At 40.9% G+C, this 18,157-nt stretch overlaps 1 protein-coding gene across 1 annotated transcript in view; it reads right to left on the reverse strand.

Annotated features, from left to right (window-relative positions):
* The window catches only part of FBXL13 (F-box and leucine rich repeat protein 13), a 75,444-nt gene that overhangs the window by 50,027 nt on the left and 7,260 nt on the right, over positions 1–18,157 (reverse strand). The window contains exons 2-8 of the mRNA XM_087722283.1: positions 17,962–18,065; positions 16,081–16,174; positions 13,978–14,045; positions 10,726–10,880; positions 8,630–8,739; positions 2,739–2,918; positions 1,110–1,205 (exon numbers count right to left, since the gene is read on the reverse strand). Coding sequence (XP_087578409.1) covers positions 1,110–1,205; positions 2,739–2,918; positions 8,630–8,739; positions 10,726–10,880; positions 13,978–14,045; positions 16,081–16,174; positions 17,962–18,065 — 807 coding nt within the window. The remainder of the gene's footprint in view (positions 1–1,109; positions 1,206–2,738; positions 2,919–8,629; positions 8,740–10,725; positions 10,881–13,977; positions 14,046–16,080; positions 16,175–17,961; positions 18,066–18,157) is intronic.

An 18,157-nucleotide genomic window follows, 5' to 3' on the forward strand; every position in this document is an offset into this window, starting at 1 on the left:
CCTGGATCCAAAATGGGCTGAGTGGGGACTCCTGGGAAGGGCAGGATGGGTGGGGCAAGCCAGGAGTGGGGTTTGGGGGTTCTCCAAACCAGAGGTGGGTCCCTACCAGTTCGCACCTATTCGGTAGAGCCGGTTCGTCAAATCTACCGAACCGGTTAGAAGAGGTTCCACTAGTGGACCCGGAAAGCAGGCCACACTTACAGAAGAGGTTCCAAATTTTTTTGAAACCCACCACTGGTCCTTGGATATGATTATTCTACACTATCATGCTCATATTTATAAAACTCAGTGCCTCTGTGAAAGGTAAGGATGACTACTGCGTTTGGGGTGCAATCAGAACATTGCGTGTGTTGAAGTTGTTTTAACGCAAACCAAAGATGCCTTTAAAAAAACAAGTTTACATCCTATTCTTATGCATGCCAGTGCTGTGTGTGAGGTAATTTAAGGTGGCTCTGACAAGTGTCGTCGGCATCTTCATATCCAGGCACATGGGCAGCAAGCCACTCCCATCCGGTCACATGGGTGGCAAGCCACTCCCACAAAGGAGGCCACACCCACAGAGTAGGTTCGAACAATTTTTGAAACCCACCACTGGTCTTTGGATATGATTATTCTACACTATCATGCTCATATTTATAAAACTCAGTGCCTCTGTGAAAGGTAAGGATGACTACTGCGTTTGTGGTGCAATCAGAACATTGCGGGTGTTGAAGTTGTTTTAACGCAAACCAAAGATGCCTTTTAGAAAACAAGTTTACATCATATTCTTATGCATGCCGGTGCTGTGTGTGAGGTAATTTAAGGTGGTTCTGACAAGTGTCGTCGGCATCTTCATATCAGGTCACATGGGCAGCAAGCAACTCCCATCTGGTCACATGGGCGGCAAGCCACTCCCACAAAGGAGGCCACACCCACAGAGTAGGTTTGAACAATTTTTGAAATCCACCACTGCTCCAAACTGCACAGTATCTTAGCTACAAGTTCTCCCGAACCCCCTGGGACGATGTGTTCATTTAAAATGAATAGTTCATTTCTTCAGCTTTCCCCCAAAGGTTTTTTTTAAAAAAATATATATATATATTGTTAACATTTCAAGAAACTCTACTTACGTTACTCCATACTGTGACCACTTGTGTCATGGCCTTCCAGCCTTGGCAAACCTGAGCACATCTAGCCAAGTCAACTAGGTTTAAGTAGCGGAAAATCTAAATTTGAAACAAAGAAGAATGTTAACGTGTGACGATATTCGTCTCTGAAAACACATTCGGGATCTCCAAAGGTACTGCCATATTGAACGAAAAGAGTACTTTTCCGCAGCAACTTCTTAAAAGGCTGTTTTTACAATTGACTCTTACTACCATTAGGGAATTGTATTAAGAGTGCTATAAAAATATTTGCCGGACTAATAAAATGAACGAGTCTGGGGTTTTTTTTTGCTAGCAATTACTCTTCTTATTTTGTTTCGCTAATGAGTCGATACAGGCAGCCCTATACTCTCGCCAGTTGCTCTTCTGGCTGCACATGCACAGTTGGTCTTCGCGGGCGCTGGGGCACTGGAAAACACCCTGAAAACGCCCCCAAAAACAGTAAAAAACCAGGCCGTTGTGGGGCTGTTTTTCCAGGCAAAAACAGGCCGAAAAACAACCTGAAAACGGCCCGAAAAATGGCCCAAAAACCAGGCATGTGCGCGCCAGCTCGTCTTTGGGTTTCTGGTGCTCCGGCGTGTACACATCTACGCATGTTCTGGTTTGGGCACTCAGTGCCAAAAAATGTTTGACGTCACTGCCTTATATCCACAATTTCCTGGAGGCAAGTCTCACCACTTTTTATAGCACTCTTAATACAAATGCCCTAATTGTTGTAACTGTTGGGAAATTTCTCCTTATTTCTAGGTTGCTTCCCTCCCTGTTTAGTTTCCACCCATTGCTTCTTGTCCTGCCTTCAGGTGCTTTGGAGAATAGGTTTAGCTCCCCCTTCTTTGTGGCAGCTCCTCAAATATTGGAAGACTGCTATCATGTGAGCTCCAGCACGCATGTGCGCATTGGCCAAATGACTTAGGCCTTCATTTTTGGCCATTTCCCCCCCCCCTTGGAGGCTTCAGGGAAGCCTCCTAAAGGCTCCGGAGGGCGAAAAATGGCGCTACGGGGATACAGGAAGTCTGTTCCCGAAGCCTCCTGAGGGGGGCTCCAGGGGGGCGGAGGAGGCCGTTTTTGCCCTCCCCAGGCTCCTAGAAAGCCTCTGGAGCTTGGGAAGGGCGAAAAATGGGTCGTCGTGAAAAGCAGGGGTCGCACGCGCATGCATGCGGGGGGGGGTCACAAACATAGAATTATGGGTGTGGGCACACCCGCGCAAGGTTCCCCCCCTGCACTCCCTCCACTTTTGGCATGTGATGGGGAAAGGGTTAGCCATCACTGTTTTACAGTCTCTTTCTCCTGCCATGCCCACAAAGCCACGCCACGCCCACAAAGCCACGCCACCCCCACCAAGCCATGCCACGCCCACAAAGCCACACCATGCCCACAAAGTCACACCATGCCCACCAAGCCACGCCATGCCACGCCCACCAAGCCATGCCACCCTCACCAAGCCATGCCACACCCACCAAGCCACACCATGCCCACCAAGCCATGCCACACCCACCAAGCCATGCCCACCAAACCATGCCCACCAAGCCACGCCCACAGAACCGGTAGTAAAAAAAAATGAATCCTACTATTGAAACAAACAGACGAACCAACCTGGGCTAATGGTAGCAAGGGCATCTTTGTAAAATACTCTCTGCCTGTTTTCGGGTTGAATGCGGGTAACTCTTCAATGACATGTTTGGGTACCACACTAGAGCGGCGTTTCTCCGAATGTCGTCTCTCGCGGGCTTCCGGTACAACCGTAAGTAATACCTCGGGTTCCACCACAGGCTGCTAAATACAGATATACGTATAACATGAGTCAAACATCAGGGGTTTTTTTTCACCCAAACAGCCGTGTGATCGGACTGCCTACCCTAATTAAGGGGGGGGAAATGTGTTCAATTAAGAGCTGAGGTGGCGCAGTGGTTAAATGCAGCACTGCAGGCTACTTCAGCTGACTGCAGTTCTGCAGTTCGGCTGTTCAAATCTCACCGGCTCAGGGTTGACTCAGCCTTCCATCCTTCCGAGGTGGGTGAAATGAGGACCCGGCTTGTTTTGGGGGCGATATGCTGACTCTGTAAACCGCTTAAAGAGGGCTGAAAGCCCTATGAAGCGGTATATAAGTCTAACTGCTATTACTATGGCTAACCTCACAGGGCAAGTAGACATTGCATTTTAATGTGTGTGTATGGTGATTAATATAATTAATCATATAATTACACAGGTGGTCCTCGACTTACGGCAGTTCACTTAGTGACCGCTGGAAGTTACGACGACACCGAAAAAAGGAACTTATGATAGTTTTTCACTGTTATGACAATTGCAAGTGTCCCAATGGTCACCTGGTCAACGTTGATATGTGTGGCCATTGATTCATACTTATGACCGTCGCTGTGTCCCGAGGTCATGGGATCCCCTTTTGCGAACTTCTAACAAGCGAAGTCAATGGGAAAGCCAGATTCACTTAACAACATGTTACTAACTTAACTGCAGTGATTCACTTAGCAACGGTGGCCAAAAAAGGTCGTAAAACGGGGCAAAATTCACTTAACAAATGTCTTACTTCACAACAGAAATTTTGGGGTCAACCGTGGTCGCAAGTTGAGCACTATCTGCAGCCTCAAAATCAGGCAATCACTCAGATTTACGATTGAGATAAGTAAGATGTTGCGTAATACAATAATATATAATCATTTTACAGTAATAAATTGCTTGGCAACGGAAATTTGCGGGCTCAATTCCAGTCTGAACCTGATGGCACCCTGTGTCGTATTTATATTGTTTTTCCCGATTCCATTTCTCTCATTTCTGTATGGATCAAGATGGAGAGAGAAGTGGAATCGGAAAAATAATAGCTTATTTATATTAATTGAAGTAAGGTGGTTTAGTGTGCTCCCAACACATTTTAGGACAGACCCTATGGCGACCATATTCCCTGCCATATATCTGTGGAGATTCTCAGTCATAGATCTCTCAAAGGTGCCTTTTTTTTTCATTTTCTTCAAAAGGCAACTGGACTGGATTTTTTTTTCCCCTTGAGGAGGAAGAAGAAAACATTTTGCTTCTCATCCAAGAACCTTCATCAGTTCTGATACTGGGGGATGGAAGGATAGGTACCGTCTCTATGGAATGGGATGGAAGGGTAGGTACTAAATGGAAGGATTTGTACACCATGGAAGGGAAGGGAAGAATAAGTACTATACGGAATGAAAAGGAAGGATAGGCGCTGACTGGAAGGGTATCCACTCTATGGAATGGAAGGATAAGTACTCTATGGAATGGGATAGAAGGCTAGCGTATTACTCTATGGAATGAAATGGATAGGTACTGAATGGAAGAACAGGTACTCTATGGAATGGGATGGAAGGATAGGTACTTACTCTATGGAATGAAATGGATGGATAGGTACTGAATGGAAGGATACGTACTCTATGGAATGGGATGGAAGGATAGGTACTTACTCTATGGAATGAAATGGATGGATAGGTACTGAATGGAAGGATACGTACTCTATGGAATGGGATGGAAGGATAGGTACTTACTCAATGGAATGAAATGGATGGATAGGTACTGAATGGAAGGATAAGTACTCTATGGAATGGGATAGAAGGATAGGTACTTACTCAATGGAATGAAATGGATGGATAGGTACTGAATGGAAGGATAAGTGCTCTATGGAATGGGATAGAAGGCTAGCGTCTTACTCTATGGAATGAAATGGATAGGTACTGAATGGAAGAACAGGTACTCTATGGAATGGGATGGAAGGATAGGTACTTACTCTATGGAATGAAATGGATGGATAGGTTCTGAATGGAAGGATACGTACTCTATGGCATGGGATAGAAGGCTAGCGACTTACTCTATGGAATGAAATGGATAGGTACTGAATGGAAGAACAGGTACTCTATGGAATGGGATGGAAGGATAGGTACTTACTCTATGGAATGAAATGGATGGATAGGTTCTGAATGGAAGGATACGTACTCTATGGAATGGGATAGAAGGCTAGCGTCTTACTCTATGGAATGAAATGGATAGGTACTGAATGGAAGAACAGGTGCTCTATGGAATGGGATGGAAGGATAGGTACTTACTCTATGGAATGAAATGGATGGATAGGTACTGAATGGAAGGATACGTACTCTATGGAATGGGATAGAAGGCTAGCGACTTACTCTATGGAATGAAATGGATAGGTACTGAATGGAAGAACAGGTGCTCTATGGAATGGGATGGAAGGATAGGTACTTACTCTATGGAATGAAATGGATGGATAGGTACTGAATGGAAGGATACGTACTCTATGGAATGGGATAGAAGGCTAGCGACTTACTCTATGGAATGAAATGGATAGGTACTGAATGGAAGAACAGGTACTCTATGGAATGGGATGGAAGGATAGGTACTTACTCTATGGAATGAAATGGATGGATAGGTTCTGAATGGAAGGATAAGTACTCTATGGAATGGGATAGAAGGCTAGCGACTTACTCTATGGAATGAAATGGATAGGTACTGAATGGAAGAACAGGTACTCTATGGAATGGGATGGAAGGATAGGTACTTACTCTATGGAATGAAATGGATGGATAGGTTCTGAATGGAAGGATACGTACTCTATGGAATGGGATAGAAGGCTAGCGTCTTACTCTATGGAATGAAATGGATAGGTACTGAATGAAAGAACAGGTACTCTATGGAATGGGATGGAAGGATAGGTACTTACTCTATGGAATGAAATGGATGGATAGGTTCTGAATGGAAGGATACGTACTCTATGGAATGGGATAGAAGGCTAGCGTCTTACTCTATGGAATGAAATGGATAGGTACTGAATGGAAGAACAGGTGCTCTATGGAATGGGATGGAAGGATAGGTACTTACTCTATGGAATGAAATGGATGGATAGGTACTGAATGGAAGGATACGTACTCTATGGAATGGGATAGAAGGCTAGCGTCTTACTCTATGGAATGAAATGGATAGGTACTGAATGGAAGAACAGGTGCTCTATGGAATGGGATGGAAGGATAGGTACTTACTCTATGGAATGAAATGGATGGATAGGTACTGAATGGAAGGATACGTACTCTATGGAATGGGATAGAAGGCTAGCGACTTACTCTATGGAATGAAATGGATAGGTACTGAATGGAAGAACAGGTGCTCTATGGAATGGGATGGAAGGATAGGTACTTACTCTATGGAATGAAATGGATGGATAGGTATTGAATGGAAGGATATGTACTCTATGGAATGGGATAGAAGGCTAGCGTATTACTCTATGGAATGAAATGGATAGGTACTGAATGGAAGAACAGGTACTCTATGGAATGGGATAGAAGGCTAGCGACTTACTCTATGGAATGAAATGGAAGGCTAGGTACTGTATGGAATGGGATGGAAGGATAGGTACTGAATGGACCGATATGTACTTTATGGAATGAGATGGAAGGAAAGGTACTTACTCTATGGAATGAGTTGGAAGGGTAGGTACTGAATAGAAGGATAGGTACTCTATGGAATGGAAGGATAAGCAGTCTATGGAATGGGATAGAAGGATAGCTACTACTCTGTGGAATGAAATGGAAATCTAGGTCCTGAATGGAAGGTTAGGTACTCTATGGAATAGGGTGGAAGGATAGGTACTGAATGGAAGGATAGGTACTCTATGGAATGGGATGGAAGGATAGCTATTTACTTTATGGAATGGAATGGGATAGAAGGATAGCTATTACTCTATGGAATGAAATGGAAATCTAGGTCCTGAATCGAAGGATAGGTACTCTATGGAATAGGGTGGAAGGATAGGTATTGAATGGAAGGATAGGTACTCTATGGAATAGGGTGGAAGGATAGGTACTGAATGGAAGGATAGGTACTCTATGGAATAGGGTGGAAGGATAGGTACTGAATGGAAGGATAGGTACTCTATGGAATAGGGTGGAAGGATAGGTACTGAATGGAAGGATAGGTACTCTATGGAATGGGATAGAAGGATAGCGATAGCAATAGCAGTTAGACATATACCGCTTCATAGGGCTTTCAGCCCTCTCTAAGCGGTTTACAGAGTCAGCATATAGGTACTGACTCTATGATGCTGAGGGGTGGAAGGATAGTCACTACCTATCCTTCTATCCCCCAGCATCATAACTGATGAAGCTTCTTGGATGAGAAGTGAAACATGTCCAGTTGCCTTTTGAAGCGGGGAGGGGGGGGGGGGCGGGAAGCACTTTTGAGACATTATTTGGAATCCCAAACATACCCACAAGCCTGGAAAGGCTGCTTCATTTCACATTAGGGAAAGAGAGATGATCCTTTCCACAGATCTATGGAGTGGAAAAGACTGCAGCTCCACGCTGTAGATAAGGGAAGTTAGGCTCTTTCGTTGAAATGCTTTCAGAGATACAAAAATAAAATCTCAGAATCGCTGGGCGAAGGAATGCATTTTTTTTTTCAGGAGGAAAATCAAGGAACACAATGTCATCGCGAAGAATAAAAGCCAAAGGAAAGATGATTCATGAAAACGCAGCTGGTTCATAAATAAGATTTTTTTTCCTTTTTTTGCATCTTCTAAAGCCTTGGGGAAAAACAGAAGGAAAGTCGGCATAATTTACAAACTCCCGAAAACATAATTAAAGGAATTAGCAGTGAATCCTGAGCCGCGGTTCAAATAAGGGCAACGTTTAATGCCGAGGGAAACAAAGCTATTAAACCTTGGAAGATATTCGTCGGAAACCAACCCAGTTCTCAGTTCCAACCTCCTATTGCATTCTACATGGAGTCCTCGAGTTACGGCCACGAATGAGCTCAAAATTTCCATGGCGAATTGAGAGAGCCGTTAAATGAGTTTTCTTCCATTTTATGAGCTTTTTCGGCCGCAGCTGTTAAGCGAATCACTGAAATTGTTAAGTGAATCGTGCAACAGAAATTGTGGGTGCAATTGCGGGTCGGAACTCAAGGACTATCTGTACTGCAGATAGTCCTCAACTTACATCAGCGCGTTTAGCGTCCATTTGAAGTTACAGCAGCACTGAAAACAGTGACGTACGGGCGTTTTTCACACTTACGACAGCTGCAGCATTCCTGTGGTGAGGTGATCAAAATTCAGCCATCCGACTCATATGTATGACGGTTACAGAGGTCCCCTTTTAAAACCTTCTGACAAGCAAAGTCAATGGGGGAGCCAGATTCACTTAACAAGTGTGTTACCAACTTAACAACTGCGGTGATTCACTTAACAACAGTGGCGAGAATGGTCGTAAAATGGGGCAAAATTATCTTAATAAGTCGTTTAGCAATAGAAAGTTTCGCCTATGTTTCGGTCATACTTTGAGGACTATCTGTGTTCCATTTAATTAATCAATTAATCAATTAAATGGCTTAATCAGTAGCTGCCAACTCTTGATGGTTAAAGATATCAAATGAAAATAGATTTTAAAATGAATTTATACCAATGCTTCTTTTGGAAAGTACAACACAAACGAAAATATTCTTACCTGAATCGACATTTTAGGCTTTTTGCTTACGACAGTAGTTTTTCGCCAGGCCTTAAACACCACTTTCTTCAAAACTTTGTTGAAGGTTTTTTCTATATGTTTCGCCGCGCCTAGGGCAAAATAATTTGAAAAACACAAGATTTTTTTTCCCAACAAATCTGCAGTACCGTTTGGTTCGCATGAAGAAGACGGCTTAATAAGTAAATGTCTCGGTCTTTTAATTCCATTTCTCTATAAAGATGAATAAAAGGAAATGTTTTTTCATTTTGATCTGACGTTGTTCAATCAAAAGGTTAAAATCGTAGATCCACCCAAGCGTTTTTTTAACTAGGGTTGAGCCAAATTTTAAAGTAGTTTTACGAACATCAGGGGATATTAGATATAAAAATAGACCATAATAATATACAATATAGCAGTAGACTTATATACCGCTTCATAGGCCTTTCAGGCCTCTCTAAGCGGTTTACAGAGAGTCAGCATATTGCCCCCAACAATCTGGGTCCTCATTTTACCCACCTCGGAAGGATGGAAGGCTGAGTCAACCCTGAGCCGGTGAGATTTGAACCGCTGACCTGCTGATCTAGCAGTAGCCTGCAGTGCTGCATTTAACCACTGCGCCACCTTGGCTCTGCGCCCTGGTAATATGTTATTACCAGGGGTGGCATTGAAAATTTTAGCAAAGGGGGCTCTGCCTGGTTGCTGGATGGCCATGGCCATGGGGTGTGTGGCCTACTCAGCCTCCTGCACCATGGCAGGAGGGAGGGCGTTTTCACCAGTGGTGGGATTCAGCCGGTTCGCACCTATTCAGGAGAACCGGTTGTTAACTTTCTGAGCAGTTCGGAGAACCGGTTGTTGGAAGAAATCTCCTTTTGTTTTTTTCCACTTTACAGGGCTAATCCTGTAAGGAAGGCAGGAAGGAAACATTCTGGTGTTGTTTCTAGCCTAATCTTTATTGCCCTGCTTACAGAAACTGCCTCTCCCGTTAACCCTTATTACATTGTAACAGTAAGGCGAAGCGCCCATTGACGTGAGTGACTTTGAGTTGGCTACGCCCACATGGTCACATGACCCCTGGTCCACGCCTACCCAGCTGGTCATTAGGACAGAGAACCGGTTGTTAAATTATTTGAATCCCACCACTGGTTTTCACCCTCCCCAGGCCTGAAGGTTTTCCTTGAGCCTCAGAGGGGATGAAAATGGCCTACCCCGGTCTCTGGAAGCCCTCCAGAGACTGGAAACAGGTCCATTTCTGGACTTCCGGAACTTCCAGGAGGCCTGGTTTTCACCCTCCCGGAGCCTCCGCGTGGACTCTGAAGTTGCCTGGCATGAACAGGCCATGTGGAGACTCTTGGGAGGGGTGGGCGTGGCCAGCCACTCTTTCCAATTTCTGGTTGCAAAATTAGCATCCTCTTCGCCTAAACCGGTCTGATCTGTCTGAATCCCACCCCTGGTTATTACCAGATATTCTAATATTAATTTGGCTTTTATAAAGACCCCTATATCAAAACAGCGCTGAGCGAATGAATGGTCCAGGCACAATCCAGGCACAATCTTTTAAACTGAAGCCTCAACACATTGTAAACAGAACAAAATTTGTGATGAACCAGTGATAACTAAATCTGCAATCCTATATGCAGACCTACTTTAGATACAAGATTCATTGCAAGCAGTTATTGAATTAATTCATACGATTTGTTCAGGTACATTCCCTAAATGTTCCAGGCTTACTTTTTCAGGCTTATGTTCCTACCAGTTTGTTGTTGTTTTAATATTATAATTTTTGCACAAATTCCAGAGGATCATTTGTGCTACTGAATTGTGCCGCAATTTATAATCATTCTGCGTGATTTTTTTTACAGATTATTATTATTATTATTATTATTATTATTATTATTATTATTATTATTATTCAATTGTATCACAGCGGCCAGTTGTTTCGCCAGATTTGGCATTGGTTACTAGTCGGGCCCCACCCAGGGGCCTAGGACGTCGTAACGTATTTTCGTAATATGCGTGCAGATCCAAGCAGTGCGGCATTATTATTATTATTATTATTATTATTATTATTATTATTATTATTGGTGTCTTATTCTTACGATTGGCCACTTCGTGCCGAGACTTTATCCACTCGCACCATTTCCTCATTGTTAATTTTAGTTGCTTGCAGTCATAATACTGTCTTGCAGCTGCCAATCTCTGCTCTAGAAGTTCTTCGGCTTCTTTCTTGCCCTCACAATATTTGATCCACGCCCTGCAATGGTTGAGCGATGATCAACAATGTGTTAAAGGTTTTTTTAAAATTTATTTTATTTTATTTTTTCAAAACAAACACAACACATAAAATCTTCCTTCTTTACATACTGTAGAAAGTGTATCAGTTGGTTACAACAGTGTTTTTCAACCACTGTGCCGCGGCACACTAGTGTGCCGTGACATAGTGCAAGGTGTGCCGTGGGAAAAACACCTTATATATAGTCAATATAGGCACAGAGTTAAAAATTTTTAACATTTTCTAATGGTGGTGTGTCTCGTGATTTTTTTCATGAAAAAAGTGTGCCTTTGCACAAAAAAGGTTGAAAAACACTGGGTTACAAAAGGTTTTTCGTGCCTCTCTTCCACAGTCATCGAGCATAATTCATATTAACTCAAGTATTTTAACTCAAATATTTATACATGTTACCCTTGTACCCCCATTTATATTGGACTATAATTATTTAAACATCCTTCTTCATAAAATATACCAAAATTTAATACATAACCACATACTGGCATTTCATTTAATATTTCAAAAATCCTCCAATAACACTGAATCCGTATAATATCCATTAATATTTAGCTAGAACAGGACATATGGACTTTTGATAACAGACTTTTCTAATCCTCCTTTCCAAATCGCTGTTGGCAATTTTCATCTAGTTTCCTTATATTATACTCATATATATGTATATAGGTTTGTCATCATTATCCCTCCTTTATTTGACTATATCCTGTATCATAACATTTTACCTCTAATAATCAACACTTAACTGTATCTAACTTAATTCTTTTTTATTAACTTTTATATATAATCCAAAAAGATTTCTAATCTTCCTTTCATGGGTACCATTCAATATTCATATCCAATTATTACTTATCATAACGCTACACATTGTATACATTATTATCATTATCAATTATTTGTTTAATTATATCTATTATTACTAAATTTCACTAAATTTCACTAGTTTTAAGTTATATTCCTCCATCTATCAACCTGTATCTTTCCAATAACAAAACAATCTTGTATTTCCTGCCATAGTATTTTAACTCAGATATTTATACATGTTACCCTTATGCCTCCAATTTTTATTTGACTATATTTGTTTAAAGTTTGTTTTTAAAACCTATGCTTTCTTCGAAGCATAAAACGGCAACTGGAAAAGCATTCCGTTGAACCGCATTAAACTATTTTACATTTGGGGGGGGGTGTTAAATAAAAAAAATTAAAAAGCCAAACGCAGGAACAAATCCTCAACGTCACAAAGGTTATAAGTAAGAAAATTGTCCTCTTTTTTCATTGCTGTTGTAACTCCATATGGTTACTAAATGAATGGATGTAAGTCCATTCATTTAGTAACCATATGGGCTACCTATATTCTCTCAAGACTAAGGAGAACCGATATGGTGGATTTGTGATAAATCAACTTTAACTAACCTTGGCAGACAAAGAAGAGATGGCGGAGATGTAAGGCCACACTTAAAACACTGCATCCAATTTTGCTCACCACACTATAAAAAAGATGCTGACGCTCGAGAAAGAGTGCAGAGAAGAGCAACCAAGATATTTAGGGGACTGGAGGCTAAAACATACGAAGAACGGTTGCAAGAACTTGGCACGGCTAGTCTAGTGAAGAGAAGGACCAGGGGAGACATGACAGCAGTCTTCCAATATTTGAGGGGCTGCCACAGAGAGGAAGGGGGTCAAGCTATTCTCCAAAGCACCCGAAGGCCAGACAAGGAACAATGGATGGAAACTGAACCAGGAGAGATTCAACCTGGAAATAAGGAGAAATTTCCTGACAGTAAGAACTATCAAGCCATGGAACAGAAGTCGCCTTCAGAAGTTGTGGGAGCTTCATCCCTGGAGGTTTTCAAGAAGAGATTGGACTGCCATCTGTCAGAAATGATGTAGAGTCTCCTGCTTGGGCAAGGAGGGGGGGTTGGACTAGATGACCTACAAGGTCCCTTCCAAATCTGTTAATCTGTTAAAGATGTCCCCATCTACATTTGTTTGGAGAAAACTTTGCATGGTTGGGGGCAATATGCCGACTCTGTAAACCGCTTAGAGAGGGCTGAAAGCCCTATGAAGCGGTATATAAGTCTAACTGCTATTGCTATTGCTATCCTATGTTAGATGGAAGGCTATCTGCAGGAGACTCACAAAAAAAGTCAAGTTGGTGACCACAACTGTGTGATGAAAGGCCATTGTTTGAACGGGTACTTCGCACAAAGGGTAAGAATTTGGATAGGAGTGTCACTTTCTGATCTCCACTGTGGATACTCCTAGTTGTACGTGTGAAAGAAGTCTGGCATGTTTGGATTGGTTTTAATGGTTACCTCAGTCAACTAATCCTTAAAAAATATTATTTTCCAAAACACCAGCGAGCAGGACAAGAAATATTAACTAATCAAGGAGAGAAGCAACTTGGAATTAAGGATAAACTTCCTAAAAGTGAGGACAATTAACCAGTGGAACGGCTTCATCATCATCTTTTAACGACCCCATAATTCCTTGCGGGGTGGTGTCTGAATGGAGCTAGCAGAATGTTTACTGGCCAGATGCCCTCCCTGTCGCCAATGTGGAGTTTTGTTCAGCAGATACATTCTCCTTGTGCCCAGAAAGAGAGAAATATCTCCCTCTACCTAGGATTGAACTCACAGCCTCCTGATTGTGAGGCAACCCCCCCCCCAACTCTAGGCCACCACACTATTCTTAACCAGCTTGCCTCCAGAAATTGGTGGGTGCTCTATCAATGGTTGTTCTTTTTTAAAGAAAAGTCTAGACAGTCACTTATCTGAAATAGTATAGTTTTTCCTGCCTGAGCAGGGGGCTGGACTAGATGACCTCCAAGGTCTCTTCCAGCTCTATTCTATGATTCTATGAATACAGCCTTAGTAGCGATTTCTGCCAGAATGAGATTGGGTTTTTTTATTTTGCTCAACCTATAGTTTCTATGTCAGCAAATGAATACCTAGAACTGAACATTAATTCTGCTTACAATAGCAGCCGGGCAATGTTATAAATTCATTACATATCAGGGGAAAATGGAAATATTATTAAGAAATAATAAAGGTAATTGTATACGTACTCAAAGCACTTTCTCTTAAGATTAGTGCTATACAAGTCCCATGCTTTATCACATAACTCCGTGGTCATCTGAAAAGTAAATATAAAAAATAAACGTATGACCTTATGCCCCTTTTTTCCACATTTATGATCATTTATGAAACATCCCCAGGGTCACTGATCAAAATTCAGATGTTTGGCACTGACGTACATCTGAATTTATACTTTTCAGATGAGTACTAAAGAACCATCAGGTTCTTTAATCCTAGAGGCCACCAAATTAAATTTCTCTTTCCCCATTTTACTTATTTTTCTACATCGTATTTCCCTACAGTGGGAATTTTATTTATTTACTGGTGGATAACCCAGCGTTTCTTGGATATTTATTTATAGGAGGGAAATGTCTGGACCAAATGTAATTTCTAATGTTGAATTTTCCCCCTTAGTAGAGGGCGCCCCCTTGTGGAGTACTGTGACGACGTTACCATGGCAACTCCACTGCACTGCACAGTAGAAGCCATTTTATGGCACAATAGGCTGTAGATTAACAGAACACACACCCAAAGGGATTTTAGGGGTTTCTTACCCCCATACAGTAGTGCAATTCAAAGAATTTTACTACCGGTTCTGTGGGCGTGGCTTGGTGGGCGTGGCATGGCATGGCATGGCTTGGTGGGCGTGGCAGGGGAAGGATACTGTAAAATCTCCATTCCCACCCCACTCCAGGGGAAGGATACTGCAAAATCCCCCTTTCCTCCCAATCAGATGGGACTCGGGAGGCAGAGAATAGATAGGGGAGGGGTCAGTCAGAGGTGGTATTTACTAGTTCTCCGAACTACTCAAAATTTCTGCTACCGGTTCTCCAGAACTGGTCAGAACCTGCTGAAAAACACCTCTGCCCCACAGTATTTGTTTCCAGAGAGTAAGTCATCTGTATTCCAAGTCTGGTTGAAATTGCTCAAGGCATTCCAGAGTTATGCTGAAACAAACATACACACAGCCATTTAGATAGATAGATAGATAGATAGATAGATAGATAGATAGATAGATAGATAGATAGATAGATAGATAGATAGATAGATAGATAGATGATAGATAGATAGATAGATAGATAGATAGATACATAGATACATAGATACATAGATACATAGATACATAGATACATAGATAGATGATAGATGGATGGATAGATAGATGGATAGATAGATAGATAGATAATTGATGTGTGATAGGTAGGTAGGTAGGTAGGTAGATATAGAAGAACAAAGAAGAAAGGAGAAGGAGGAGGAGGAGGGGGAGGGGGAGGAGGAAGAAGATAGACGATAGATAGATAGATAATAGATAGATGATAGATAGATGATAGAGATAGATAGATGATAGAAATAGATAGATGATAAATAGATAGATAGATAGATAGATGATAGATAGATGGATAGATGGATAGATGATAGATAGATAGATAGATAGATAGATAGATAGATAGATAATTGATGTGTGATAGGTAGGTAGGTAGGTAGATATAGAAGAACAAAGAAGAAAGGAGAAGGAGGAGGAGGAGGGGGAGGGGGAGGAGGAGAAGAAGATAGATGATAGATAGATAGATAATAGATAGATGATAGATAGATAGATAGATAGATAGATAGATAGATAGATAGATAGATAGATAGATAGATAGGATGTGTGATAGGTAGGTAGGTAGGTAGATATAGAAGAAGAACAAAGAAGAAAGAAGAAGGAGGAGGAGAGGGGGAGGGAGAGGAGAGGGGGGGAGGGAGAGGAGGGGGAGGAGGAGGAGGGGAGGGGGGGAGGAGGAGGAGGAAGAAAATAGATAGCTAGATAGCTAGATAGCTAGATAGATTTAAGTGCATTTATACATACAGAATGCAGAGCACCAAGTAACCCAGCCTGAGGCAGTTAATTTTTATTACATCTGAGTTTGATGAAATTTTACTTAAGTGTGTTTAGGTTATAAAGTCTTCAGGAATAAGGATTAAGGAATATAGGCTTTCCCACGACTCTAGTTCAAAAATGGATTATGAAGAAACATTAAGCAAAATTCTTCCCAGACTATCTTGGGAGAAACCTATTATTCTACATGTTTTTACAGAGTTTTATTAATAATTACCAGCTGGTCGTCATCAAGTCCTAAAAGTGTATGTAAATAAGTGTCTGAAAGGACTCTCAGCTTCAGGCTTAACTCTGGATCGATACACATGTTCCTAAGAAAATATATATACATATATATATATAAATGTTAGATTTAAAAAAAATCAAATTACTATATTACAGCTTGAGCTAGTTTTTTTTTCCTCAAGTTTTTAATTTTTTTACAAATATATCAAACCAATGTGTAAACCGTGTGGCACATATATTCTAGTCCAAATAAAACTAATACAGTTAATTATAATTATTACATTCAATCATATATTTCTAATAATGATACACATTTATACTAGGTTGCAAACTGTCATTATTCACTTATTCCATGTTTTCTCTTGTTATTAGTTTCATTTTATTATATAAAGGTATATATACTAATGTCCCCCCTTCACTTATTTCTATCACTTATTCTAGCTTTTAATCATGTTTCCGTTATTAAAAGACTTTTTCCTTTCTATCCTAGCTAACTTCTATATCATTTCATGTCATGTCATATTATAAACTTTATAATAGCAATAGCAATAGCAGTTAGACTTATATACCGCTTCATAGGGCTTTCAGCCCTCTCTAAGCGGTTTACAGAGTCAGCATATCGCTCCCACAATCTGGGTCCTCATTTCACCCACCTCGGAAGGATGGAAGGCTGAGTCAACCTTGAGCCGGTGAGATTAGAACCGCCGAACTGCAGATAGCAGTCAGCTGAAGTGGCCTGCAGTACTGCACCCTAACCACTGCGCCACCTCGGCTCATATAATAATTTATAAAATCATGTTTTGAAATCGTTATACTACTGTAGTCAGATAAATTATCCTGGTTCAAAGCACAGAATGTAAATGATATTACACTGTGATTTTTTTTTCCCTACTAGAAATCATATTTTTCAATATTACTATTTTTATGTTCCTTATCTCTCAAGAGTCTATTTTTTCCCCCACAAGTCTGTGGGATTTCTTGCTTTCCAAGAAACGTGGAGACTAATGGAAAATAGTTTCCATTGCTTTTTATGTTATAACTAGCTGATGGCTTGCTTGGCATTGCTCCAGTATTCATTTATAGGGGGGAAATGTATGTCGTTGAATGTAAAAGTTTAATATCCCATAACAATAAACATTTACATTTCAATTAACTTCTGAACCAGCTACTGTGATCTGTGCACTGTATAACGTTAAAAACTTTTTTTTCCGTATATGTGAATGCTTACTAGATTCAAAATAAGAAAACAGTAAATATGACAAGTGCAGTATGAAAATTTGAAAATCCTTCTATCCGTTTTTGGTACCACTGATTTCATTCCTACATTTAAGCAATTCACATTAAACTCTGGCTCCCAAGAACTAAAACATTTTGTTCAGATTTTCCTATTTCAGTTCTGAAGAACCTGAAACATGAAATAATATTAATTCAGATTACTTAAATATCTTACTAACAGACATTCAGAGTATTTATTAGCTACTGGTATTTTCTATTCTATTATTGATCTTAAAAACTCATTTAGCAATAGCAGTTAGACTTATATACCGCTTCATAGGGCTTTCAGCCCTCTCTAAGCGGTTTACAGAGTCAGCATGTCGCCCCCACAATCTGGGTCCTCATTTTACCCACCTCGGAAGGATGGAAGGCTGAGTCAACCTTGAGCCAGTGAGATTTGAACCGCCAAACTGCATCTAGCAGTCAGCTGAAGTGGCCTGCAGTACTGCACTCTACCCACTGCGCCACCTCAGCTCTATTTATTAGGAGTTTACATTGTTCCAATCAACCTGATTTATAAAAAAATAATAATATTTCCTCATATTGATTTCACATTGATTATCAATAATTCTAGGTCACACAAACCTCTTATACATACCATATAATGCCATATAAACCTTTTTCCATCATTTCTTTGATTTTTTCTTCTAAAAATGTGAGTGGATCTTCTGGATGCATAATTAATAAACCACCTAACAAGGCCTGCAAATAAAATCAAGGAAAGAGAGTGTTGATTAATAAAAGATATATTTCATAAAAGGGTAAAATTGTTTTCAGATGCTAGTTCTTCTGTT

This window comes from Thamnophis sirtalis, unplaced genomic scaffold (assembly GCF_051295495.1).
Source record: "Thamnophis sirtalis isolate CommonGarterSnake01/CBP01778 unplaced genomic scaffold, rThaSir2_p1.2 scaffold_9, whole genome shotgun sequence".
Taxonomy (NCBI): Eukaryota; Metazoa; Chordata; class Lepidosauria; order Squamata; family Natricidae; genus Thamnophis; species Thamnophis sirtalis.